Source organism: Anneissia japonica, unplaced genomic scaffold (assembly GCF_011630105.1).
Source record: "Anneissia japonica isolate Jap-2015-1 unplaced genomic scaffold, ASM1163010v1 scaffold285019_len44990_cov163, whole genome shotgun sequence".
Taxonomy (NCBI): domain Eukaryota; kingdom Metazoa; phylum Echinodermata; class Crinoidea; order Comatulida; family Comatulidae; genus Anneissia; species Anneissia japonica.
This window is the reverse complement of record NW_022731710.1, coordinates 16,176-42,615: the sequence shown is the minus strand read 5'-3', so window position 1 is coordinate 42,615 and position 26,440 is coordinate 16,176. Positions and strand designations below refer to the sequence as shown.

Below are 26,440 nucleotides of genomic sequence, written 5' to 3'. Positions count from 1 at the left end.
TAATCATATAGGCCTAAGTTCACTTCGAACAATTCACAGATTTAAAAGTTTTCATGATGCACTGTTAATTTTACTACTGTTAACACGTACATTATTTATAACTGAAAGCTATTCCACACCAGATAGGCCAATATTACTGCTAGTGTAACGAACGCCGTTTGTGTGAACACTTTGGAATTTTAATCCGTGGATTAGCTTACGCCTGGCGTAAGCCACGCCAGTCTTACGCCGTGTGTGTGAACATAGCCAGAATCTTATCTCAATAATCCAATTAAACATCAAAGAAGAATACCTCTACTTAAGAGTCATTATCACAGCAGGCATTGCTGTTTCTCAATAAATTACCAGTATAGTATTTAAAAACCAGGCTGGAAAATTTTAAAAACCTGTTGTTCAAAATAATTTGGCATTTTTATTACCTTAGCTATGATTTCAGATAAAAATCATAATAGATATGCTTTTGAATTTTAAAGTTACAACATGGTTTTTGATTTAATTGTGCTAGTTTTCTTATGAACTATTCACAACTAATGAGCCTCACTGTTAATCTTGTTACAAAATTCCCTGAAGCAGTAATTAATAGAGATAAGAGATCTGCAAAACCTGGTTCAAAATTGTAAAATTTGGTAAATGGTGAAGTTTCCTCATGCACAATTTTGTGTTCGGTGGTGGGGGTGGGGATGTGGCCTTATGTCAGAAGAACTACAGTATTTTCATTTGGATGATAATTAAAGATATGGACCCAGTGTTAATTAAATATTATTTATATATTTTAATGATTCAATGTACTGTCAATATACTATATAATATACGGCGCCTTGAGACGATTTTATTGTGGAAGGCGCACTACAAATATCCCACCATTACCATTACCATTACTAATTGTAAATAAAAAAATACTTTTAGAATAATAAAATGTGAATGAAATTAATAAATAATTTTAACTACACATAAAGCCATGTAGACTTGCTCAAGAGTAGATTGGACCAAACAATGAACTACTCAAGAGGCTTACCTTGCTTGCTGGGGGTGGTGTTTGGGCTGTTTTGAATAAGGCAAGACATTATTATGCCTTGTTTTGCAGGAGGGCAGGAAATGATAAAAATAATATTTTGTTTTCTTATTTAGCCAAATGGTTTTGCCAAAATTATCCAGATGGAGGAGAAAATTAAAATAAATTGGTATTGTTATTGTTGAATGTAAACAGTGTAGTAATAGGAGAGTTATATAATTCGGATGAAATGTCTTATTTTTTGAGGTATCAAGACAGTGGCAGGTGTAATAAAAATAAGAAAACTTTTTTTTTTTAAATATCCCTTTTTGTCATTATTGGCGGGTGGCAGTTTCACGAAAGAAGGTACCTGTATAAAAAAAATCTTGTCTGATATGAAATGGTCTGGAACCTAGGCCAGTTCTGGATTAATTATGCACCGAAATAACGGATACCCGCATCACATCAGAGTTCTGTTCAGTGTTAGTGAGTTTCATTTAGGGACCACAGTAGAATTAAGTTGACTGTAAAGTAAGGCCTTGTGCAGGGAATATATCGATCTCCACGCAAAAATTTGGCCTAGAAATATGTTCGTGCATTTTGGAAAATAAGGGCTGATTTCCCCACAGATTTTGCCAAAATTTACGGTTTGACCTAATCTTAATATATTTAGTGCAGTAATTTAATGGTATTGTTAAAGATATATTGCCACTTAAACAAAATGCAGTACCTGTAAGATGTAAACTTGAAAATCATTAATTTGTATATACAGTATTTTAATATGTTTTTAGCTTTTAAATAAAATTCAGAATGAAGAAAAAGCTACTGATGTTTTAATGAAGTTATAAAATGTTTGTAATTTCTGTAGTAAAAAATCGGTAAATCACTGAAAACGTTTTTCTGATCATGCCATGTTTTCGTAAAGATGTTTTTTTGAGTAAGATCCATGTACTTCGATTTTTAATGTTTTGATTATTGAAATTTTACATACTCTTTTTAATATTCTTTCTTTTTGAAAGTCTTTGGATGTGTGCTGAAAGTTATGAAGTGTTCTTAGTAACCAAATGATGCTAATGTGACGATATCAGGGTGTAACAATGTGACATTCAGGGATAATATGTAAATGTAATTTTAATGATATTTTCAAGGGGAATGTTGATCTTATAGCCACTTAATTGTAGCTATTGGGTGTGTCAATAAAATTGTTTATCATATTGTGAGTGTGTTTTGTTTTTGAGGTGTTTTTTTATACTTCAACATTTCATGGAAAAGTTAGATAATATGTGCTTTATTAATAGTTAAAATAGTTTTGGAATTACTAGATGGACATTTGTTGATAGGAAATTTTTATTTTCATGAGGATTGTGCTGTCTGTCGATTGAGGGCGGTATTGTAGAAATTCATAGTATCAGATATTAATTGTTATTTAGTTTAATTATCCTCACAACATTTGCAATACAGAGTCAAACAAATTTCTTCTTGGAGAGCATTCTGAAACATGTCATAAATTTCAAACCTACCAGTTTTCATTCCAATATTTTGCCACCAGGAACTCAAATATATTACTGAGTGAAGAAAGGCAGAATGCCAATTAAAGACAGTATCACCAGCAGCTATTAATTCTGCCATATCATCTATAATATTATATCATAATATCATATATGATATATTATAATATATATTATAATATAATAATATTATTATTATTATATTATTATTATTATATATTTATATTATATGATGATATATTATTTTTGTATCATCGACTTTCAACATTTTGCGCACTGAACTGTTTGACCCAGAAATCCAAATCAGCTGAGTACATTAGTCAAGACGTTTTATTCACATTCAACACCTTGTGGGCCACCACTTACAGAATAAAAAAGCAATGAAGAATATATATATATCTAACAAAATCATGGATAAATGAAATTAATTTTGATATTGATTAAACCTATAAAAAAAAACAATATGTAAAGTAGACATACACGCGCGAATAAGCGCCCGGGCGCTTAAAATATTTTTGCACTTTCTGAGGGGCGCTTATTAAAACGGGGCGCTTATGAAAAGAGAGTGGAAATTGAGGGGGCGCTTATGGAAATAGATGAAAATCGAAGGGTTCTTGTGGAAAATTATTAAATTTAAGAGGCACTTTTTAAATGAAAAAAGATTGTATAAGGACATTACGAATGGTGGTTAGGCGGAAAAGATAATCGTCCATAGAACATGGCTCGTGACAAGATCTGCGTGAATATTTACATAAACAGCAAAATAGAGTGCTTATGCTTGTTGGCCATCGGCCGATTGAGATTAGCAGGATTGCAGGATCAATGTATTTTTTATTTGAAAACTTAGATGAGAATGTGCTAAATGTGAACATTGTCGGAAATGAAAAAGGGAAGTAGGACTAGGCATAGACAAATATGTAAAAAGAGTAAAGTTGGAAATATACTGTCTGTCCAGGGATCTGAGCTCTTATCTGTCCAAGAGAAATATCCTCATTTTGATAGTGACCTAAGAAGAATGTGTTTCTGCAGCAGCTCAATTATGCCAACACAGTCCCAGGATTGATTGGATTATTGACTTGCTAAAAATCAAATCTTATGATATTATTCTTGGCGCTTATTCAAATTGGGCGCTTATTCGCGCGAGTACGGTACACAAGGAAAATGAAAATAAAGTTTATGTAAAGGATCATATATTTCTATTATATTGCAGTGAAAGTCAGTGAAAACTGATATGTTCTTAATCTTTTTTTATTGAAACTCAAGACAAAAAAATATCAGATCCTTTGAAATGATCTTTTCGATTTTATTCGAACTGTTTATGGTCATCTTTATTATGACAAAATATCGGAAACAATTTGACAAACAACAAAACCCTTCCACTCATTGGTGGCGGGCGATAAAAGTATTATTAGGCTACAAGTCCCAGTCGTTCTGTCATTTCTTATGGCAACTATGTGACGTGTTCGTTGTGACAAAGATACTAGAGGTTGTGATTAGTTTGATCCATAGAGGTATCGTCACGTCTCGATACTGTTTATTACGTTTCATCATTACATCCTCCATGACCTCATCCTTCCTAATGCCTGTCAAAGCATAGAATAATAAGTAGACATTATATGGTGGGATGGCCTTAGAATTATTGCAGTCTCCAAATGATTCAAAAGACTATAGGTTAGTAAACATGCCTGCAATATGCTACTAGGGCCTATATACTAAACTGCTGCTAGGCCTAGGCCAGGAGGCCGTTCTATTAGGCTAGTACTACTACTACTAGACCCACCCTAGGGCCTATATATAGGTAGTAGGCCTATGGGCCCTAGCCTAGCTGCTTATTACTCTCTTCTGGCTATCTATGCCCTCCGATCCTATGATGATTGATCATGATGGTCTGTGTATGTACCATACCATTTGTTAAAGTTTTGGAGACTCCAGCCAGATCGAATCTGGAGGGGTGGACGTATGCTTGGTAGTGATAAAGGAGGCAACAATTAGGGACACTCACCATACCAAAGATAGTGTACAGTACCGTATTCCTATCCACTGCCAAAAGTTAGCAGCGTTTCTTTATTCTTTATCTGCATGTACTTAAACTTTAAATAGGCCTATACCTATGAAATATATGTAATGACTAGGCCTAGGTCCTATTAAAGTTATTACATATTTTCAATGTATATAATTTAATGAATAATAATAATGTAATTTTCTCAATAATGTTTCTCTTTTAATTAAATTACTGTTCACCAAATTCCCTCCCCAGTTCTGTTCTGTTCCTCGTAAATCATGATCTTATCTAATACATCATAATTTGTAATTTCAGAATAATCACGCTCCAGAACAACCTGGTTGCCATTGTCATTTCTGACTTGGCATCCACCACCAGTTCTCATAATTCAGAACTCGACAAAAACGTCAACGTTGATGGTACTGGTAGTGAGAATGCAGGTGGACAAGAAGAAACAGATGATGATGATGATGAAGATGGTGATTCTGAAAACGAAGATGGCATGGATGGAATACAAGCTGACAGTGAAGATGAAATGGTGCCACTCAAGAAGAGAAAGATAGCACAAAAGAAATTGGTTAGTAGTAACTTTCTTTTCCGTCATTCATTTATGCATACAGTACATCTAACAGAAAATAATTCTAAAATCTGCCAATTTAAAGTGTGTGATGCCTGCCTTTATAGGCTGTGAAGCTTAGGGAGGCTAGTTAGAAGTTAGAAAAAAAATCAAAAAATTTAAAAACTTCATTTTTTATTAACATTTTTTCAGAGGTGGCTCCAGAAATTTGCCGAACCAAGAGGCCAGCTAGAGCCTCCTCGGTCAGGGTCCAGGAATAAAAATCTCTGATTAAGTTCATGGGTAGTTTTTATGGCTTAGTAAGCCCAGATGTGCTTTAGATCAACTCATTAAGGATTGCCAATCAAAATAATGTTATTGGCAAATTATTATTTTTGGTACGAGGATCTCACCATGGCATCGGACGGCACCAGCGGCGGGGTTACTGGCCTGTCCAATGTGGGAGGGGAGGGAAATTCCCTCGCTGACCCACTGCTTGCTCCATCACTACTATATACAGTATCATTTATTATTTATTAATTGATTTTAATAGTTTTCATTATTGTTATTGTAACAGGCTGCTGCAGCTCTAAGCGTTGGTGTTGGAAGCTTTTCTGATCCATCGGATATCCCTGGATTAGCTCACTTTCTTGAACATAGTAAGCTTTTATTTTATAACTCTGCAACTCATGACACACTAATTAGAAAACTGAGGTCTTCCAGCAGCAGTGGCCAATGCTGTAATAAATTCAGAACAACTTTTAGTACAGGCCTACCATGTTGCTGCTGTTTCCATCTCTGCTACATTTACACATTATTTATAAAGATGATGATGACTATACATGTTTGCAATAATGCATATATCAGCAAATATTATATTACTTTATGAATTGCATACTTTCAGTGGTGTTTATGGGCAGTAGCAAATACCCTGATGAGAACTCATTTGATGCTTTTGTAAAGCGTCACGGCGGAAGCAACAATGCATCTACTGATTGTGAACGGGTAAGTTAGAATGAATATTAATTATATACAGTTCACTCTCCAATTCGAAACCACCTTTAAGACCTGAAAATTTAGGGTGGTCTCATTGTCAGTCTCTAATTAGTGGGTTAGCTTTGTGTTAAAAAATTTGAAGATTGTTAATACTATAGGTTCTTTGAAAAAGTGGGCTTGAATTAGAGGGATCTCAAATTGGAGGTGCACTGAATGGACAGATTGTGACGTTCAACCTTTTCTACTCCATTCTGTGTGCTAATTTACCTATTATCTGTTTGACCTCTATTCTGTGAAAGAAGTTTATGAAACATTTGCAATCTTTTATTTTCATGTAAAACAGTAACAGTCATTATATATACCAATAAAAAGATTATTAATAATTTGGAACAGTATAAAATGTGTATTACACTTTAGTTATACACACTTTACATCAAATTATGTAACAAAGTGCAAAAAAATATATAAATAAATAAATCCGATAGAAACTCTAATGTTTCTATAAATCCTCTAAAAGTATATTTTATTCTATTTGTTTTTTGTTATTTTGTAAGTGACGCACCACACATTGAGTTGAGCACAACCCATGTAAGTGCTGAATGCCAATAAACTACTTTACTTTTTTAGACTGAATTTCATTTTGAAATTGATAGCAACTTCTTTCATGAGGGATTGGACCGCTTTGCTCAGTTCTTTATCTCGCCCCTGATGAAGGAATCCAGCACTGACAGAGAACTGGAAACTGTCGATAGTGGTAAACAAAATCTACTATTAACAAATGCTGTGTTCTGCCCTGGACAATAAGCTGTAACGGCCCTGTTACAGCTTAATTCGGAAAGAAAGTTTACCATTTAATTTACCATTACACCTTGTATCTATTATTATTATGACTGGGAAATGTTCAGTTTATCAATAAAATGTAGTTTATGATTACAACATAACGCTTTAAAAGAATTGTAATAATAAGAATAAAAGTGCTTATAACTGTGCTATTTGTCTAAAAACATTTTACATAACATATACACATTTTATATAATAATGCTATTTATAATATTGAATAATATATTGTTAATTTTTTTATACATGAGTGCTAGTTTAAAAAAGAAAATTTATAGAATTTGAAATGAGTCTTGTGGCACATAATGTACATAACAATACACTTTAAAAAAAAATCCAAAAACATTCATGAACTCCTAAAACTAACTGAGTGTACACGTTTTATATAATAATGTTATTTAATACTATTTAATATTTATTAAGATCTTTATGCACTGTATGTGTTAATTTTTCAAACTATAGAATTTCAAATGCGTCTTCAGGATGATTATTCTCGTAAACAGCAGTTGTTTGGTACTTTCACTAAAGAAGGTCACCCACTTGGAAAATTTATGTTTGGTAAGTTGGTATTTATTTATCCCTTCCTTATAATTGTAGCAGGTTTATAGCATATTTACCGTATTTTTATTTGAAAAACATATCATAACATACTTTTTATCTATAAAACATAACAAACATTTGCTCAAACATTGAACAAACAAGGAAAAAAAACTACTGTTGGTCAGATATACATCGTTGCACCAGTGAACCTTGCGTTCTGTTGTGGAAGTTGACACTTCAAATATCAGGTGATTGATTGATTGATGGATATGTCCAAATCAAGTATAAACAAAGTCTGATCAAATATAGTTTGTCTGACATTGGCAGACAAGCAACTCTATGCCCAGCTTTATTCTATGAGTTTGAAAATATTTTTTTTGGGTCTGTTTGCAGGCAATACAACAACTCTGAAACTGGATCCAGTTAGCAAAGGTATTGAAGTACACAAACAACTTCAGAAATTCAGACACGCAATGTACTCCAGTGATTATATGACACTTGCTGTACAGTCTACAGGTGAGTGGTGTTTGTGTCAGAGGTTGGTTGTGTACATGTCTGGAGGAGGAGTAGTTTGTGGTGATTAGTTGATGATGACCAATAGTAGATGATTTAATGTGACTCTTGACCTTCAACCTCTGAACAGAGGATTTTTTTTGGTCAGAAAGTTGGATACTCTAGAGGAGTGAGTGAGGGAATATGATGACCAAATTAGTAGGAAATTTAATTGGACCCTTGACTTTTCATATTCGAACAGAGTTGTGTTTTAATTATTTTTCAGAAAGTTTGGATACACTTGAGGAGTGGGTGAGGGAATCGTTCTCAGACATCCCCTCCAAGTAAGTAGAAAGTAAAGGGAAGAGCATTAGGTGACTAGGTATGTTTAATGAGGTATACATATAATGATGGTAATGATGATGGCAACAATAATAGCTTGGGTTGCTGCAGTGGTCAATGGTCATGTACTTTTATAGCGCCTTCCACATTAAAAGCCGTCTCAAGGTACTTTTTTAGCCACTCAAAAACTGAAATTTAGTTTATGAACAGGCACGAATACGAAGGGGAGGAGGAAGTTGCACACCCCCGATTAAGAGATAACGTCGCCGTCACTACTATGTACACACAGGAACCTCGGCATCACTAAGCTGGGCTCCGGTAGCTCCCACCGAGGGGTGATGATTGGAACAAAGAAGTGGTGTAACAATAGTTGATATGTCATATTATAATGTAATGGACTATATTTTTCTTGCAGTGGTCTTCCTAAGCCAATGTACTCTTTACATGCAGATCCCTTTGTGTCAGACAAGTTCCACAAACTATACAAAAGTAGGTTTACAAGTTATAAGAACCATAACACAAGACCATCCTAAAAAGCATTTTAATTTTTTATCAAAAGACCACTGTTATTTAATTTTGTTTGTTGCATTATTCTTGACTTCCAGTTGTGCCCGTACAAGATTTGAACGAGTTGGTAATAACTTGGAAATTTCCATGTTTGTTCAAAGAATACAAGTAAGCACAATCTTTGTACTACTGTATAACACGTCAGGTAGGGCAAACATCGGTTAGTAAAAACCTACAAGTATTCTAAATTTGTGGTTAGTTTCCGGGAGATTTCTCCTTACTCACAAGAGTGGGAAACTGCTAATTTCCCGGGAAACTCCCACTATTCACAGGAGACTTACCCTTGGCAATCTATGTTTATTGTTTATCCTGTATATTATTTTATATATTATATTTTACGAATTAAGAGACGCTTACTACATAATTTCAAAACAAAATTTAATGACAAAAAAGGTCGATGTTTCGGGTCCATCATGGAACCATTCTCAAGATCAAGTAAATTGAAAAAACTAAAAACAAAAAAAACCTAAAAACAAAAAAAATAACAAGCAGTGACAAGAAGTAAGTAATTAATTTACATATCAATAGGGCCTACTGTGTGGAGCCATGGTGGAGCTAAGCAATAATTTGCCCTTAGCAGATTAACTAGATAAACAGTTTGGCTTTGACTAAATCAGTTTGTTAAGTGTAGGTTTCAGTTCTTTGATCCAAAGCATTTCTTTAATTAAGCAATCAAACTTGGATTTGTACTTAGATAAAACCTTGAAATAATTAACAGTTTCAGTAGCACTAATATCATGATCTTTTAAATGTTGTCCTATGTTACCTTTACTGTGCTCATCAATGCGTTGATAAAGGTGTCGACAAGTGTAGCCGACATAGCTTGCATCGCACAAGCCACATTGAAATTTATAAACAACGCATTGTTCATTAACAATCTTAGGTTTACTTTCTTTCGATTTTAAGATTTCCCCTATCTTCCTGCTAGTGAATACGGGCATAATTTCATTATTAATCTTACAGCTAAGCTGTTTAAGTTGTTTAGATACAGTGTTGGAACAAGTTTGATCTTTAAATGGTAGAACAATTCTGATGGGTTGATCGATAGCTTCTTGTCTGGTAGTAATAATATTATTGTAGATGTATTAACAATATATTGTTTAAAATCATTAATGATACTACTGATTAATTCCGCTGGGTAATTTAATCTATCAAACATAGTTGCAATATCAGTTGAAATAATTCATTGGTTGATGATAATTTGTAAGCTCTACTAAGCATAGTGTGTAGAAGATTTCTTTTGTATTTATTGTCTACATGACTATGACATAATGTAAAAGAATATCTTTGTTAGTAGGTTTCTTGTACACTTTAGATTCCAATGATGAAGACACCCTACTGATTGTAGGGTGTCTTCGAGGTTGCTCATGAACATGTTGGCCATTAGTGGTCCAAGTGGAGAACCCATGGCTACACCGTCAACTTGCTCATATAGATCACCACCATATTGAAAAAGTTGGTTTTTCGTGGCAACCGTGAGTAGATCGACAAGACCTTGTCTGTTAATTGATAGACCATACTAGACATTAAACCAATCATGCTCAAAGGCTTTATCAGCAAGGATTTGAATGGTCTCATCGAGTGGAACATTAGTAAATAATGAGACGACGTCATAAGAAACTAGCAGGTCATTGGTACCAATAGTAGTTGAATTGTCTGGAATTGTGAAGTCATTGCTTGTTAATGGTTTTAGTTTCTCATCTAACCATTGAGCTAGTTTATAGTTGTACGATCCAGTAGCCGATAGTATTGGTCTCATAGATAATGTTTCCTTGTGGGTCTTGGGTAGACCATAAAGATGAGAAAGTCTAGAACCTTGCTGAGTGAGTGTGGTGGCTACTTCTTTAGGGAGAATATCATGAACAGTACGAGATAATTGTTTCTCTTTCACTAGTAGTGATTGGCCTACCTCGTGTTTTAGGTTCTGTGTTACTGACAGGTATAAACTTAGAGGTGTTGTTGATCAACGCTTCACAAAGAAGTTTATCATATTGAAGTTTATCCATAACTACCCCTGAACCTTTGTCTGGTTTGGTAATAATGATGTCATCTCTTTTCTTTTTTAATTGTCCTAATGCGCGTCTTAAAGCGATGCACAAATGTTTATAAATTTCAATGTGGCTTGTGTGATGCAAGCTATGTTGGCTACACTTGCCGACACCTTTATCAACGCATTGACGAGCACAGTAAAGGTAACATAGGACAACATTTAAAAGATCATGATATTAGTGCTACTGAAACTGTTAATTATTTCAAGGTTTTATCTAAGTGCAAATCCAAGTTTGGTTGCTTAATTAAAGAAATGCTTTGGATCAAAGAACTGAAACCTACACTCAACAAACAAACTGATTCAGTCAAAGCCAAACTGTTTATCTAGTTAATCTGCTAAGAAGGGCTATTATTGCTTAGCTGCACTATGGCTCCACACAGTAGGCCCTATTGATATGTAAATTAATTACTTACTTCCTGTCACTGCTTGGTATTTTTTTTGGTTTTATTTTTAATATACTTGATCTTGAGAATGGTTTCATGATGGACCCGAAACGTCGATCTTTCTTGTCATTAAATTTTGTTTTGAAAATATTATATTTTATATATTTTAAAGTATTATTTGATTAAATATACTTTCAGGTGTAAACCGCTTCATTACTTATCTTGGCTGATCGGTCATGAGGGGCATGGCAGTGTATTAGCTTGGCTCAAGAAAAGGTTTGATTCTAATAGCTTTCATTTCTTATAAAAAATATCTGTATCCAAAAATATCACTGTGCACTTCATGCCATTTACTTAAGAAATATAATCATCACAGTATACTTTGGTTAAATGTATTGTTTTAATAAGAAGAAAACACAGCATTTGAAAGTGGCAGATCCAGGAATTTGAAATAGAGGGGGCCCAGGGAAGTACTTAAACTGATAGGGGTCAATACCACCTCAGCTCCAACCTGAGGGGGGGCTGAGGTCAGAAAATTTATGATTATGGCACCTCCAGATGGCCGGAAATGGCACTCTCGACTTATATTCTAATCTGCCACTGTTTAGAATGATTCCTAAATTTTCTTGAAAATATCACGTTTCATAAAAAAAAACAAAATGTGTGTTTAACATCTTGCTCTCTGTTCTGTGTATGTATATTTTAAAATAAAAAATTAATTAATTAATTAATTAATCAATTAACTTTCAGTCAATGCTGAAACAATTTTTTTTTTTCTAGATCATTTGCTCTTAACCTATGTGGTGAAAATGATGGAACTGGGTTTGAATACAATGAAACTTGTGCAATTTTTAGCATTACTGTTCAGCTGACAACAACAGGGCTGACCAACATAGATGAGGTATTTTTTTTTTTATGTAAAATGTTCCCTAATGTAGTTTGCTTCCTCCCAGACTAGGTAGTAAGCACTAACATCTTGCCTGTGTTTTGTTTTTTCCAGGTTGTATCTATAATCTTCCAATATATTAAAATGTTGCAAAAAGTTGGGCCACAGAAAAGGTAAGGCATCAGTGAAATAAAGGTGGGAGATGTGATGACCACAGTGGTGGTGACGGTGATGATAGAGATGGTAATAATCATAAAGTGAAGTCCCATGCTTGCCATCGCATTCATTCCATCAGCAGTCATATTTTTTAATATGCAGTTCAATAGATAAACCATTGTACAGTTTATCTTGCCTTTAAATCACACTCTGTAATTCTTGCAATGCATTTTAATTCTAAGCAATTTCTGTTTGTGCAACTTTTATGTATTTTAATTATTTTTTCTATATTAACTAATATGCTTGTATTTAAGGAACCATATCTTGTATCGTATCATGACCAAAAAATTGAAATTGACTTTTTAATATATTATCCACATTATAAGATTATAAATAATGGGTCATTTACTGAAATCAACTTACTATTGCAAAATTTATGAGTAAAGTATGGCGGCTTCTCTGTAGTAAATTATACAATACTTCCACATACTCAGTTTAATAACTAGCGAGAGTACGCTGGTTTTAGGATAGCAAGCCTTAATTGTAGTGATGATTTTAATGATGGCGATGATAATGAACTAATAATAATAATAGGTAGATTTATAAAGTGCAAATAAACAAGGTCTCTTAAAGTGGTAATTGTAGTAATGATTTTAATGGTTGTGACAGTGTTGATGAGAAAAGTGGTGTTGAATTGTTATGATTAAATTTGACCTAATTTCTTTAATTTCTAAGGATATTTGATGAGATAAAGACAATAAACGACAATGCATTCCGATTTCAAGAGGAGGTACAGTAATTAAATACAAATTGTATAAGGACATTGAATGATAAAAATTGTTAACAATAATAAATTTAGAAAAATAAAGGCTCTGAGCTGAACACTTCCAATATGCAAGTCACTGTGTCGTATTATTAAATGTTTAATTACAATAGATATATACAAACAATTTTAATGTACTGATTTAAAAATATACATTCAAAGGTATAGAAAGTATACCATGAGTCTGAGTGTAAGAATATTGGGTGACTAGTTAAAAGTGAGCAGCTGTATGGAATTAAAGACATGGCTATATTGGTAATTGTGAACGCCTCTTATGTAGGGAAAGCATAACATTTCTATTTTATGAATATTTCTCCTGAGTAAGCCTACTTTCAACAACTTCCTCACAAGCCCCAGCTAAGTAATTAAATTGTGGGCCCCTCCCTGGCACCCACGCAAAAATTAACCCTTTGGGTATGACCATACTCCCATTCTAATACTGTAACATTTTGCTAAGCAGTCCAATGACTAGGAACGATGGACAAATTAATGTAAAATAGCACCTATTAAGCTTGGCACACAGTATGTCAGACGTCGAGAGTAGGTGACAAATTTGTCTGCACTTTGAGTGCTTACCACAATGTCGTCTGCTAATGGTTAGTGGTAGTCTTAGCAAATCACTAAAAAAAAAAATTCATCGTGCAAACCTCATCTGTTGAATAGCTTCAACAGTCCATTAACGCAATGACATTTTAAAAAATATAGATTGGTAATTTACAGATTTTTCAGTCAGACACTTGTTATTTTTGATGTATTGGATTTTTGATGATTATTGGTTTTGTTTTTTTGTTTTTTTGATAAATGCTAATTAGATGGATGCTGTTGATTATGTGGAACTGATTTCAGATAATATGCAAATTTACCCACTGGAGCATTACCTCACAGGGCACTTACTTCAATTTGAATATGACCACAAGGTATGGTATTATTTGATTATTGAAATGCAAAAATATTCAAGCATTGATAATTGTTAAAACTTGGTAATGCATAATCTTAACTTTAATGCTACTGTGTCTTTGAACACTTTGAATTTCAAGTGTTATTGTGAATAAGACTAGCACATTTGAAAGCTCATTTCATACTCATAATACTGAATGTGACGACTATTTTTGTGCTGGGAGAGATACTGTCAGTAGATTGTCTACACACAATCTCTTCAGATTCAGTCAGTGCAAGTTTTTTGCATCGCAACAATTTTATGATTGTCATATATCATATTTTATATTGTATAAAAATTATCTTAGTTCCCACTCACTAGTTGAGTGGTTGCGAGCGGTTGATCCAGGGGCTTTGTAACCCGGAGCCTTATATCAGTGCCATCATATTATCTTGTAGATATGAAGGTACTTTTTCCATTTCTTGGATTGTTTCCTCCCCAGGCAATTAACAAATGTCTCTCACAACTAACGGCCGAGTCTGCTAATTACATGCTGTGGTCAAAGACATACCAGGAGTCATGTGATCAGGTGGAGCCCTGGTATCAGACTGCCTACAAGATTGAACAAGTGCCCTCGAGATGGATACAAGACTACCATAGTAAATTTCATTATTCTGTGAATTTTAACTTAATACTTGGTTGTGTAACCTATAAGATATAGTCATTGGTGCATATATAAACAAATATTATTTATAATTATTATTATTATTATTATTAGATTCTGAGGTTCACCCTGATCTACATCTTCCACATCCAAATATCTTTATTGGTAAGTGTTTATAAATATACTTGCTGACTTTTTAAAAGTATATACCAGCTTTAGATTTATTTTGTGTAGTTGTGCCTATTTTATTATATAATATCATATTGTTTGTAAAGTTCCAAAAGGAAGTTACTAAGGGAACCCGGAGGCTTTATACCTTAAATTAGCTATTACAAATATGTTAATATATACATTCGCTAAGATTACTTTTAAACCAGCATGGTTTGATATAGTTCGCTGAGGTTCACCTGAACTCTTTTGTCTTTTTTGACTTTTTTTCAAATATATTTTTCAAACTGAAGTTGATAAATCTCCAAAAATTTACCCATTTATTATACTCTTGGGTGGATGGAGAAAGATTTGACAAAAACATGTGATATGCCTAAATACGGCCATGATGACATCACATCATGACCATATATTGGCACACCTTGACTACAAGGGTATACAAGAGAATTTGATAGTCTGTACAGTGCTGTATAGAATGACAGGGAAATGGCATTTAAATTAAACTAAGATCTCAGAGTTGGGAACCATACTACAACTGTTGTTGTTCCAGTTAACTTCAGTTTTATCATTGAATTGTCCTGCTTACTTTAGGATATCAATTTTCAGTAGTTTTATTAAAAACTTTCAACCTTACTTTATAGTGGATGATTTCAGCTTGAAGACTGATGATGGACCACCATCTGAACATCCAATAAAGATACTGGACACAGAACAAGGGTGTGTCTGGCACAAAATGGACAATAAGTTCAAATTACCAAAAGGTAAACAGTTTTTTATGTTAATTTATGTATTCAGCTGTTATGCATTTATTTTTACTCTACAGTACATTAGTGGTACAAACATTAACACATAAATACAAGATTATGACCCCTAAACTGCAGGGAACAATACCAATGCTTGGTACGGCCAATGTTGCAACAGTATTTTTCGCACTGTTCTTTCTGTGGATGGACTGCATAAAATGTACATATGAATAAACAATAGAAAATGGGTGTAGCAATAACCAGGGGAACAATGTAGCCTGCAATATGTACAATTATTGACAATATGAACAATGAGGCCTAATACAGTAATGTGAAAAGTATTTTTGAGTCTTGCCATGATTTAGGAAAATGTTCTATAAAAACTGAGAAAGTAAATCTATGATCATAAACTTGTTTTTTGCAGCGTTTATCTACATTCACCTGAAGAGCTTGTTGGTGAACCAGTCTGCTATGAATCTGTGTCTCTTTGAATTTTTTGTTTGTTTACTTGAGCATAACATGAACGAGGTCACGTACAATGCCAAGGTAGCCGACCTCAGCTACAGCTTCTACACTGAAGAGACCGGCTTCATTATCATAATGCACGGTTTTAACCACAAGCTGCATGTAAGTAATGCTAGATTAGATATGAATAATAAGGCATCAGCGCAGCACAATTTCTTTGATGTATGATAAAGTGAATTGCTCAGAACTCCCGTAAAAAATCCATACTCTCTTCCGATTACTGTATTGTTATTAGGAAGATGGGATCATTGACTTAAAAGACAAAGTCATTAGAGTAAAGTTTTTGACTCGAAAAGGATACTGCTTGCAAGTCTATACACAGGCAGACTCATGTGAGGGTCCAGCTGTCCTGGGTCCGTCTTTCTGCGGACATCTAGCACTGCCTAGTCATAAAATTCCATGCCTGAGTCCTAACCATGGTGGGGCTCAGTTGGTGTAGACCCTCCATCTGTAGAAGTCCTTCCTAGGCCCCCTCTATTTTGCCTGCCTGAATCCGCAACTGAAACACTATATCTCTTGAGCACCCTCGATCATTTGAAGTGTAAGCCTAAAATCATACGACTGCCCACAATATCAAGTAGTTTGATACAAGTTTATTATGTATGATTTGCTCATATATGTTTCTGGTATGACATCATCATGTCTATTTGTGGGCCAATCACACTGATTTTGTAGCAAAGTACTTGAATGTGCAGACAGGGCTCAACCATTCTTGTCATTCTGTTTACAGTTACTGTTTGATACAATCCTTGATTACATTGCCAACTTCTCTGTTACCGATGATCTAATGGATGCAGTGATGGAGGACAGGTTGCAGTCATATCACAATCACATCATAGATCCAAGTGAAACAATCAAGTACGGTATAAAGCTCTGATCACGCTATCAGATTTGCTGTGACAAATATGTTTGATATCTTATCCAATCTAATTTAATTACACCTCAGATCCTACAATACATATAATATTAATAATAATAACAAATAAAAATGCCAATTCAAGTTAACATTCCTGCAATACAGTTTTCATAAGTAATTACCTGCAGTGGTGGATGGGGGGAGCCCCTAAATCTTTCAAAATAAAAAGAAAAATTGAGAAAAAAATATTTTGAGTCTTAAGAGTGCCATTTCTGGCTATCTAGAGGTGCTATAATCATACATTTTCGTACCTCAGCCTGAGGTACAGTTTATGGACCCTCCATCTGTGAAAGTCCCTTTCTGGGCCCCTATCTATATCACATTCCTGGACCTGCTTCTGACCTGTATATAATTTCAGTAGTAAAATAAGTTATTGTATATTTAACATTAATTAAATGTATTGTGTTAAATTTTGTGTTTTAGTGATGTTGAACTAGCAATTTTACAAAAGGTTAAATGGATTCCATCGGATATGTGGAAAGCCTGCCCCCATGTGACGAAAGCCATGGTGGAACAGTTTGCTATGGACTTCAGAAAAAAAGTATTTTTGGAGGTTTTGGTTCAAGGCAACTATACTTCACAGGTATTTGTAAACAATATGAGAACATAATAGAAATAGCAAATATGACTTTTTTCATTGATATCTAGATGATAGACAGCAGTTAGGGACTGTCTTCACATTAGAGTCTATAAATAATGAGTAATACTCTTAGTTATTTCATAGCTGCCACCATGAAGAGACACAAACAAAAATTAAATTGTATTGTTCACAATTTAGAAGACTTTGTATTCTATACGAAACAAACAAATGCTTTATAACAACTGTCAATGCTAAATATGTTTGTAATGCTAAATATGTTTTTAATGCTTTCACGTAGAAACTAGACTTCTTGTTGAGAAGGATAAATGTCAGTATAATTAACCTTTTCGAAGTATATAACAGTAGTTTAACATTGCTTATTATTTTAAAATTTAAAATCAACTGATGTGTGTCCTTTTGTATTTTTGCAGGAAGCGATTGGGTTTCACAACAAGATTTGCAAGAAGTTGGAGCTTGGGGTCATAGATCATCAGCCTAGCACCAGTATTACTAAGATTCCACTGGGCTCAACTGTCTGCAAAATAAAGAGCTTCAATCCTGGGGATACCAACACAGTGGTCAATAATTACTACCAACAAGGGTGTGGAACCATTCACAAGATCACACTTATTCATTTACTAGTGGTAAGTGTAGTGTTAAGTCAATTATTGATAGATAGATAGATAACTTTATTTGTTAAAATAAATTCATCTTCCATTGGCAAATATTCATTACATTACAATATAAAAACTATATAATAAAAATATTATGAAATATTAAAATTTTTAAAAAATACAATGATTAAATTACAAAACAGCAAATTTGATGAATAATTAATATTAAAAAAAGGTGATTAATTAATGTGGAATATAATGTATAAAAATTACAAATACAAAAATTATGATTATTATTATTACCGTACTACAAAATTTAAGATCCTTAGGTGAATTAATAATATCTGATACCATTTTATAATTTACACTAATCTTCTCCCAAAAAATACCTTACAACACCTTTCATTGTGTAGATGAATTGCATTTATAACGAACGAGTATCTAATTCTATTGCGTTTGGCACTGAGGGCTCTGAATCTAAATCCAGATCTCATATAAAAGAAATAATTTCTAAGTGGATGAGAATGATCTTTTAAAATTGTATGTAATTTATTTTTAATACTCTTCACATAAATTTCCTCTCTATTGTGTCCAATTCTAATCCAATACATTTCTGTGCAATTTTCATGATACTTTCCATTTTCTTTTTATTTTTAATTCCAAAATTTCCAAAAGTACAGACAATTCCAAAAGTAAGAACACTTTGTATAACTGATTGATAAAAAAACTTAAGTATGGTTTTGTCAACATTGAGGGATTTTAATTTCCTTAAGAAATAGATCATGGCGAAATTCTTCCCCGGTCACTGGTGGGTTGGATGATTGATTGCTAATTGCCTGCATGCTGCCTAAACGGCCTTCACAATGAGTAAACAAGACCTTGGTAGTAGGAGAAAATCGGACACGATTCAGCCAGTACTGCTCCAATCATGGTCAAATTTCAGAAAGTATACACAATTTCTGAATCTAATGTTATTATTTAAAGCAAAAATTGTTTTAAACCAAAATCCGACCATAATGGAAAAAGACAGTAGCTGTACGTCTGTGGATTTACTTTACTTTTTTCACGAATTTCGCGAACGTAAAACCGTGACTTGGCGATCGGGAGAATACTAGCCAGAAAGATGCATCAATATTTTATTAGTTCTCAAAAAACAAAATGGTAATTTTGGTCATTTTCAATACACATATGTATTGAAAATGACATGGTGTATTGGTGTTTATGCTGGCCTAAATAAATATAAGAATACGATTCTTTCTAGCTTATTCTATTTATTTTATGATCGTGTGGCGTACAACAGCAATGTTTACTCACATTTCCGGCTATCCAGGGGCTATTCTACAGCTTACAGCTGATGTATTTCAATCTAGGCTCAGAGAGTAGTAAATCTCTATTTTATAGGGCCTCCGAATCAAGCGATGAATATTTAGAACTTGACAGTTAGAATTTAGGAACAGAGAATAACTCGTCATGTATTAAAATCAAATGGTAAATTGATTTTATAACTGATATTCTGTATCTTCGTTGCATACGATCTACAGACAATTACTCGCTCTCACGGCCAGTGCACAACGTCACGAACAAACGAGAAGCCCATGTGCTTGAGTCGTGGGCGATTTAGAACCGTCCATTTTGTGGCAGGGTATTCATTTTGTATTATAACTATAAATACAAATGCCTAAACATTACCACATTTAAACATGTGTATTAACTGTTATAATAAACATGTTTAAATATTATATTAATATTCAAACACGTGCACTAACCGTTATAATACACATGTTTAAATAGTAAATTACAATAAGCTTCACCGGGCACACAATGGTTCGGCCTTGGGATGCCAGGGGTAGGCACTTCAGTTCAATCTTATTATTTTTGTTTGTTATGCATCGTAATTTTCCCGATTTTTAGGTGTGAACACAATTTGTATTTTCTTTTTAATTATACTGTGGTATAGACAAGAAGAACAATTCCCAGTAAAAAAATATTTGCGGGAAATTCAGTAGTTCTTCTGTTTGTTATGGACTGCCAATGCACTTTTTGACATCACTAAACATGCGCTCCCGATTATAACTTCTTTTTATTGAAAATGTAGGAATATGTTAAGAGAGTATTAATTGTTGTAGCCTAGATTGTAGGCTTATTCATTACGTTTGCCGTGCCTGACCATTGTAAACGAAATATCTCTTGCTCACTCTAGATCACTAACATTCCTAGGCCTAACTACAATACACTAGTACGCGACCTTCGCAGGCCGCCGGCAGGTAATTAGCGAATCTGTCACCCGACCTGTCACTTGTGACAGGGGGTTGGATGATCGATTACCCGAGTATGTCGGGTAGCAGGACCGAATTCGCTAAGGCAAGATTTTCCGCATGGCTTTGACTTGCTTTACTAACAAGATTACTGCAATGAGAACTCCATTTGAGAGAGTCGTAGAGTGTTACGCCAAGATATTTGTATTCGTTTACTCGTTCATAACATTATCATTAATTTCAACTGTGCCATGATCAAGATGCTGTAGCCGTAATTGAATATCATTTCCTTTGTTTTATCAATGTTTAGGATGAGATAATTATCATGGCACCATGTTACAAATTTACTAATCTCACCTTTATACACAACTGAATCATTCTTTAAATAGCCACAAATAACCATATCATCTGCATATTTAATAATCCTAATGTTTGGAGAGGTACAAATACAATCACTAGTAAAAAGAGTGAACAGAAGTGGCGACAGAACAGACCCTTGTAGTGTCCCTGTGTTAATAGACCGTAACTTTGACAGAGTATGGCCAACTTTAACTTGTTGTTGCCTGTTACTTAAAAAGCACTTGATCCACAGGGCTAGTCTGGGATTGATTCTCATATCCTTTAATTTATTAACGACCAGGGGGCGGATTTAATAAACTTGCTAAGCAAGAAAATTTGCTTAAATTCGTCTTAAATCCATTTTTTTGCTTAAGTCAGATTTATCAATATTGCTTAGCTTAGAAATTGTTTAAAATTTGCTTAAATTCGTTTTAACTTTAAGATGAAAACATACCTGCCTTAAGACGAAAATTTTCGTCTTAAGGCTGCCGCCTCAGATTTTGCAAGTGCGAGCGCACTAGGCCAAATATTTGATCTTTATTACGCGGATGCTGGCGCAGTCTGCCCCCATTGCGCGATGGACGCTGACAGTGCAACATAGTACATAAAGTTAGCCAAGGAGTTACACGAAACAAAAACGCATTTTTCGGTAGATATGGAACCATTCAACTTTCGAAATATTATTTTTAGGCAACTATAAAGTTTACCAACAGTTGCTGTAATAATTATTTGCCGAGTATTCATTCAGAAAAACGCAAAACGTCTTCAAACTTTTCGTAGCGTCACCGAGCGATAAACAAAAAATTCACAGGCTGATACGAGGCCCATCATACCGGCGGTGTCCTCGCACGTACTCTAGGCCTAGGCCGGCCTAATTGTAACCCAGTGCCCCAAACATCAAATAGGGAACTATATAGGGTTTCTGTCACTGTCAGAGGCTTTACGGTATTGCTAAAAGAGGTTTGTTGATAGGTATGTTTATTGTTACTCACTAGGCCTAACTAACATAAATAGGCCTAGGGCCTATAGAGTCTAGGCCCTAGCTAGGCTAGGATCGAGTAGGGCCTATGCCTAAGTAGAGTATTTCTTGTATCTAACCAGCTCATCTGGCAAAAAAATAAAGATAAATTAACTCGCATTTTTTTTTTATTGTAAAAAAAAAGGTTAAAGAAATTTTTTATTAAAAACATAGTTTTACAAGGATACAATACAAGGATACTTTATTCATCCTACTACGGGAACATTTCATGGCTGGATACAACAATGTAAAAAAACATGACAATTTACTAATAGTGATAATAATAATAATATTAGTAATAATAAGACTATTAATAATAATAATAGTTATGACAGTTTTGGCCTACACACAGCACCACTAGTTCATATTATTCGGTGGAAATTTTGTCTCACAATTTAGCTAATTTGGTATGACATTAATTAGCAAAACAGAAATTTGACTTGCCAAAACAATGAATATAAGCAGCAAAAGCTTCAATTCCATCAGCTTTATGGCTTATAAAAAATGTATTTAGCAAAATTCAGCTTTTATTAGGATTTGGCTTTTTGGCTAATAACAGCTACACTGCCCAAACTTGACTGGAAGATTTAACACAATTATAAAGTACATATAACATACTACAATAGTAAAAACAAAAATAATTAAATTTATGCTACCCACCATATGAACCACAATTGTTTAAAAATATGAATATATACAATACATAACCAATAAAGGACAATCATTAGTGTTTATTACACTTTTCTTACAATATATATCTATTGTACTGATACTGGGTAGCTTACTGCTTTTGGAATGAATATGAGAAGAGTTCATGAGACACTTGACACAACAATAAATATAGATATGTGCTTTTACACAGCAAAGAGCAATATATATTTAATGTAAGAAATTAATCTTGTGATTTACCTAATACTGTATATAAAATGTATAATATTACTTTACACCATGCAAATATCATTGGTATTATTATTGGTATCATTAGCATTTTTTTCGGATGTCGTCAGCACTTTGAAACTGCAAGGCATAAACAAATAATTATTCCATAGTGAGCTCCTTCGAATACTTAAATATGGTTGAATCCTTGAAACCGGCAGAAGAGGACGTCACTAATCCCTGGGTCTGAGGTGTTGGTTTTGAATTCTGCAGTAGGTCAGAAAGCTTTTATAATGCTCCATGAATTGGCTGTTTCAAAAAAATACATTGAGATTAATTTAAAGTTGTAAGAACCCTGTATCATATGCACTTTTTATGTATTCACTGAAGTGTCATACATTTTGATTCTATAGTTAGCATCAGTGGTCAATAATAATAATTTAATTCCATCCGTTCCACTAAAAAAACAAATGCCGAAACCTAGGAGGCAAATCTGTATACAGATTCTGGTAAGCCTAGATTGTTTTTTTTTTTTTGTTTCGCGCAATAAATTTTGTATAGATCATCGGAGAGGGCAGAATAAGAATAAAATTTTGTTTTCTTATTTGGCAAATAGTTTTGCGAAAAACACCCAGCTAGAGTAGAAAATGAAAATTTTATTGGTGAACGTAAAAGGGGATGGTTAAATGCTTCAAATTTATATAATTAGGAAGAAATATACATATCTTATCTTTGGAGATTTCAAGGCAGTGGAGGGCATAATAAAAATAAAGAAAATTTCTATTTTTTTTTCTGAAATTTCCATTTCCATTGGCAAAAAATAAAATTTTAATTTTATTTGAAATCATCAATATTTGCATTAGGCAGGTTCAAGCGGGCTAAACAATGTATAAAAAAAGTCTAACAACTACAAACATATAACGGATACATACATTGTCCTTAGCCCGTCTAACTCTCAATAAGGGTTAATCGAGGAGCCAAGCAATCGGACACTTGCCGGTCTCGAACCGGGGTCTTCAGCACAAGAAGCAGGAACAATACCTCTCAGCCAGTAAACCCTTACAATTAGATTGGATAATAATTGATACCCCTAAAATAATTGATACCCCTAAAAGTAAAGCATTTCCTACCTATTACAGGTACAGTATTGAACTTATAGTAGTTCAGCTTTGCCCACTGCATTTTACAACCTGGTTTTGCTGCAATTGCTTTAATCCATTTTGCTGCACTGTAGACACATCATGGGTAAATTTCTGTACAGTATAATAAAAAAGCTGATCATGGGTTTTGTGTACATAATTATATTGTTTCATACAGGTCATTCTATTCATTAGGCAACATTTAAAGGAGAAATTGTGCCTTTAATTAGTTACTACCTGTATATAATGTAGCAATGCCAGCAGCTATAAAATTGGTTGAAAATTGAACCAATATAGTGTAATAAGGGTTTAATATATAAGCATTTAATATTAATTACATTATATTTATTATCATAATCGAATTTAAATATATTGTTATTAATTACAGTAAAATTTTTTCTTTGATATATTATTGTCGTCGTTGTTATAATTATTATGATAACATAATTAATGTCGATACTTGGAGTATGTATTATACTATCTTTACTGTAAAGGATGCCGAAAACTTTTTTAATAATCAGATCGATTGAACATTTGCTGTACTCGACTGATTGCAATATAAAATAATTAACGGACATGTAAATATTTTATGGTCACATAAAAATTAAACCAGAATATTGTATTTTTTTTTAATTGATGATTTATTTGGGAAGAATATTGTATAAAAACTGGTTTAATTTTATTGTTTTTTAAAGAAAATGTATTTCCAGTTCCCCCTCAAATTTTTTACTCGGGCAGGAGTGATAAACCTAGCAATTTTTTTCTATGTGCCCTAATAATTTTCTACTAACAAGTAATTTTGTTAGAATTTGTAGGGGGCGAGATGACTGATTCCCATGTAAATTTGTATACCTCCCTCTGCCCTCTCTCTGCAGTGCTATATCCTTCCTAAAAAAAAAACGAAAATATTCTGATATTCACTCACCTGGAAATCTCTCTCAAGTCAAAAACAACTATTGTCATTTTAAAAATTAGTAGTAGTCGTAGGCCTAGATGTTTCGGTTACCTTGTCTGATTTTATGGTTTTATTTTAGCGGTGCTGCCTAGGCCCACTAGCCTTAGTATAGTAGGCCAAACTAAGCTTTCTCGCTAATACTCTAGCCTAGGTAGACCACTCTATCTAGTAACAGTACTAGGCCTCTTCTCTACTAGCCTTGCTCATTGTTGGCCGCCTCTTCTCTCTGCCAGCCCTCTCAATCGTAAAAAGTTCTTACAATGCCACAAACTTTTCACAGTTGTATGTAGTTCATCCAAATTAAACTGACAGTGATGGTAGACGTCTTACTGTCCATATAAAACAGTAAGATAAGAAAGACTAACGATAAAATCTTCATTAACGAAACAGAATACAAGACCTAAAATAGCATTTTCTCTTGTAGACTTGTTCACATACTGCGAATGATGAGGTAGAAAATCTGTGCCTGCGTATGGTTGAAATCCCCCATCACAAAGTTTACAGCGTCAGGCGCTCTGTTGCGTAGACTAATTAATCGCCTATGTAGGTGTTCTCTAGCAGTCTCCCTGTTAGCCTGAGGGTGGATATATACTATGGTCACTAATATTTTATTAAATTCCTGTGGAAGATATAAAGGTCTTAAGCTGACTGTTAATAATTCAATATCGTTTAGACAGTCTCTGTGCTTTATGTATAGTTGCAACACCAATTGAAGTTAATATAAATGCAAATGCCTCCTCCTGATACTTTTCCTGACTGTGCAGTTCTATCACCTCGGATGAGATTGTAGTTTGGTACCGCGAGTCCATTATCTGGTATTTTATCATTTAAATGGGTCTCAGTAAAGCACATAATACTCGCTTCCCTGAATTCATTAAGATATCTCGTACTGGTGATCAGCTCTGCGATCTTATTATCAGGGGTGGGCATAAAAATTGGTAGGAGAGCGAAAGTGTATTTTTGATTTAACACTGCACATAAATTTCGACATTTCCAGAAACCTGCATGCACTGCTTTTATACCGGTTTATGTTTAGGTTTAATAGTACTTTGTACATTTTATCGAATTAAACTGTAAAAAATAGGGTTTTACTAGCCAAAAATGGTAGGCGGGCTTAGATTGTTGTGGGCCACAAAAATACTAACCGGCCGCATGTGGGCTGCAATGTGCCCACCTGTAATTTATACAGTTTCACAGAACCTCTATAGTTAGTACAGATATTTTGCCTAATTTTGAGGGAAAAAAAATACTATGGCTTATTTTACGCCAGTAAGTAGGTCTACACATCGTCCAGCATACAGGAGAATGAGTTTTCTATCAGGATTTTTGTATATTCTGAAGGCAAAGGTTAGATATTCATTACTGAACGTAGGGGAATGAGCTGTTAGCCCATTGTACTAAGCCTCGGCATTGTGTGATAGGGTGGCCAGTTCCTTTCCAAGAATGTACCATACACATATACAGTAAGAACCTTTCATTCACTTCTGCAGATGCTGATGGAGGAGCCATGTTTCGACTTTCTTCGCACTCAAGAACATTTAGGGTAAGCAATTTTACTTTTATTTTCCAGAATGTAATCTTCCCCTTCATGAAACAAGAAAACGAAAAAAGGGTTTGTTTCCATGTTCTATCACTTAAAGTC

The 26,440-nt window shown here is 33.9% G+C and overlaps 1 protein-coding gene across 1 annotated transcript in view; it reads left to right on the top strand.

The window, feature by feature from the left end:
- Positions 1-4,019: 4,019 nt before the first annotated feature.
- The window catches only part of LOC117115503 (nardilysin-like), a gene marked incomplete at its 3' end in the record, with an annotated part of 32,180 nt that continues 9,759 nt past the window's right edge, over positions 4,020-26,440 (top strand). Inside the window, exons 1-23 of the mRNA XM_033259345.1 lie at positions 4,020-4,170; positions 4,817-4,958; positions 5,007-5,078; positions 5,635-5,716; positions 5,962-6,062; positions 6,681-6,807; positions 7,353-7,448; positions 7,824-7,946; positions 8,209-8,266; positions 8,680-8,753; positions 8,870-8,939; positions 11,463-11,540; positions 12,045-12,165; positions 12,265-12,323; positions 13,042-13,096; positions 13,942-14,046; positions 14,509-14,665; positions 14,785-14,835; positions 15,480-15,599; positions 16,006-16,208; positions 16,837-16,964; positions 17,446-17,605; positions 18,034-18,246. Coding sequence (XP_033115236.1) covers positions 4,124-4,170; positions 4,817-4,958; positions 5,007-5,078; positions 5,635-5,716; positions 5,962-6,062; positions 6,681-6,807; positions 7,353-7,448; positions 7,824-7,946; positions 8,209-8,266; positions 8,680-8,753; positions 8,870-8,939; positions 11,463-11,540; positions 12,045-12,165; positions 12,265-12,323; positions 13,042-13,096; positions 13,942-14,046; positions 14,509-14,665; positions 14,785-14,835; positions 15,480-15,599; positions 16,006-16,208; positions 16,837-16,964; positions 17,446-17,605; positions 18,034-18,246 — 2,442 coding nt within the window. The remainder of the gene's footprint in view (positions 4,171-4,816; positions 4,959-5,006; positions 5,079-5,634; positions 5,717-5,961; positions 6,063-6,680; positions 6,808-7,352; positions 7,449-7,823; positions 7,947-8,208; positions 8,267-8,679; positions 8,754-8,869; positions 8,940-11,462; positions 11,541-12,044; positions 12,166-12,264; positions 12,324-13,041; positions 13,097-13,941; positions 14,047-14,508; positions 14,666-14,784; positions 14,836-15,479; positions 15,600-16,005; positions 16,209-16,836; positions 16,965-17,445; positions 17,606-18,033; positions 18,247-26,440) is intronic.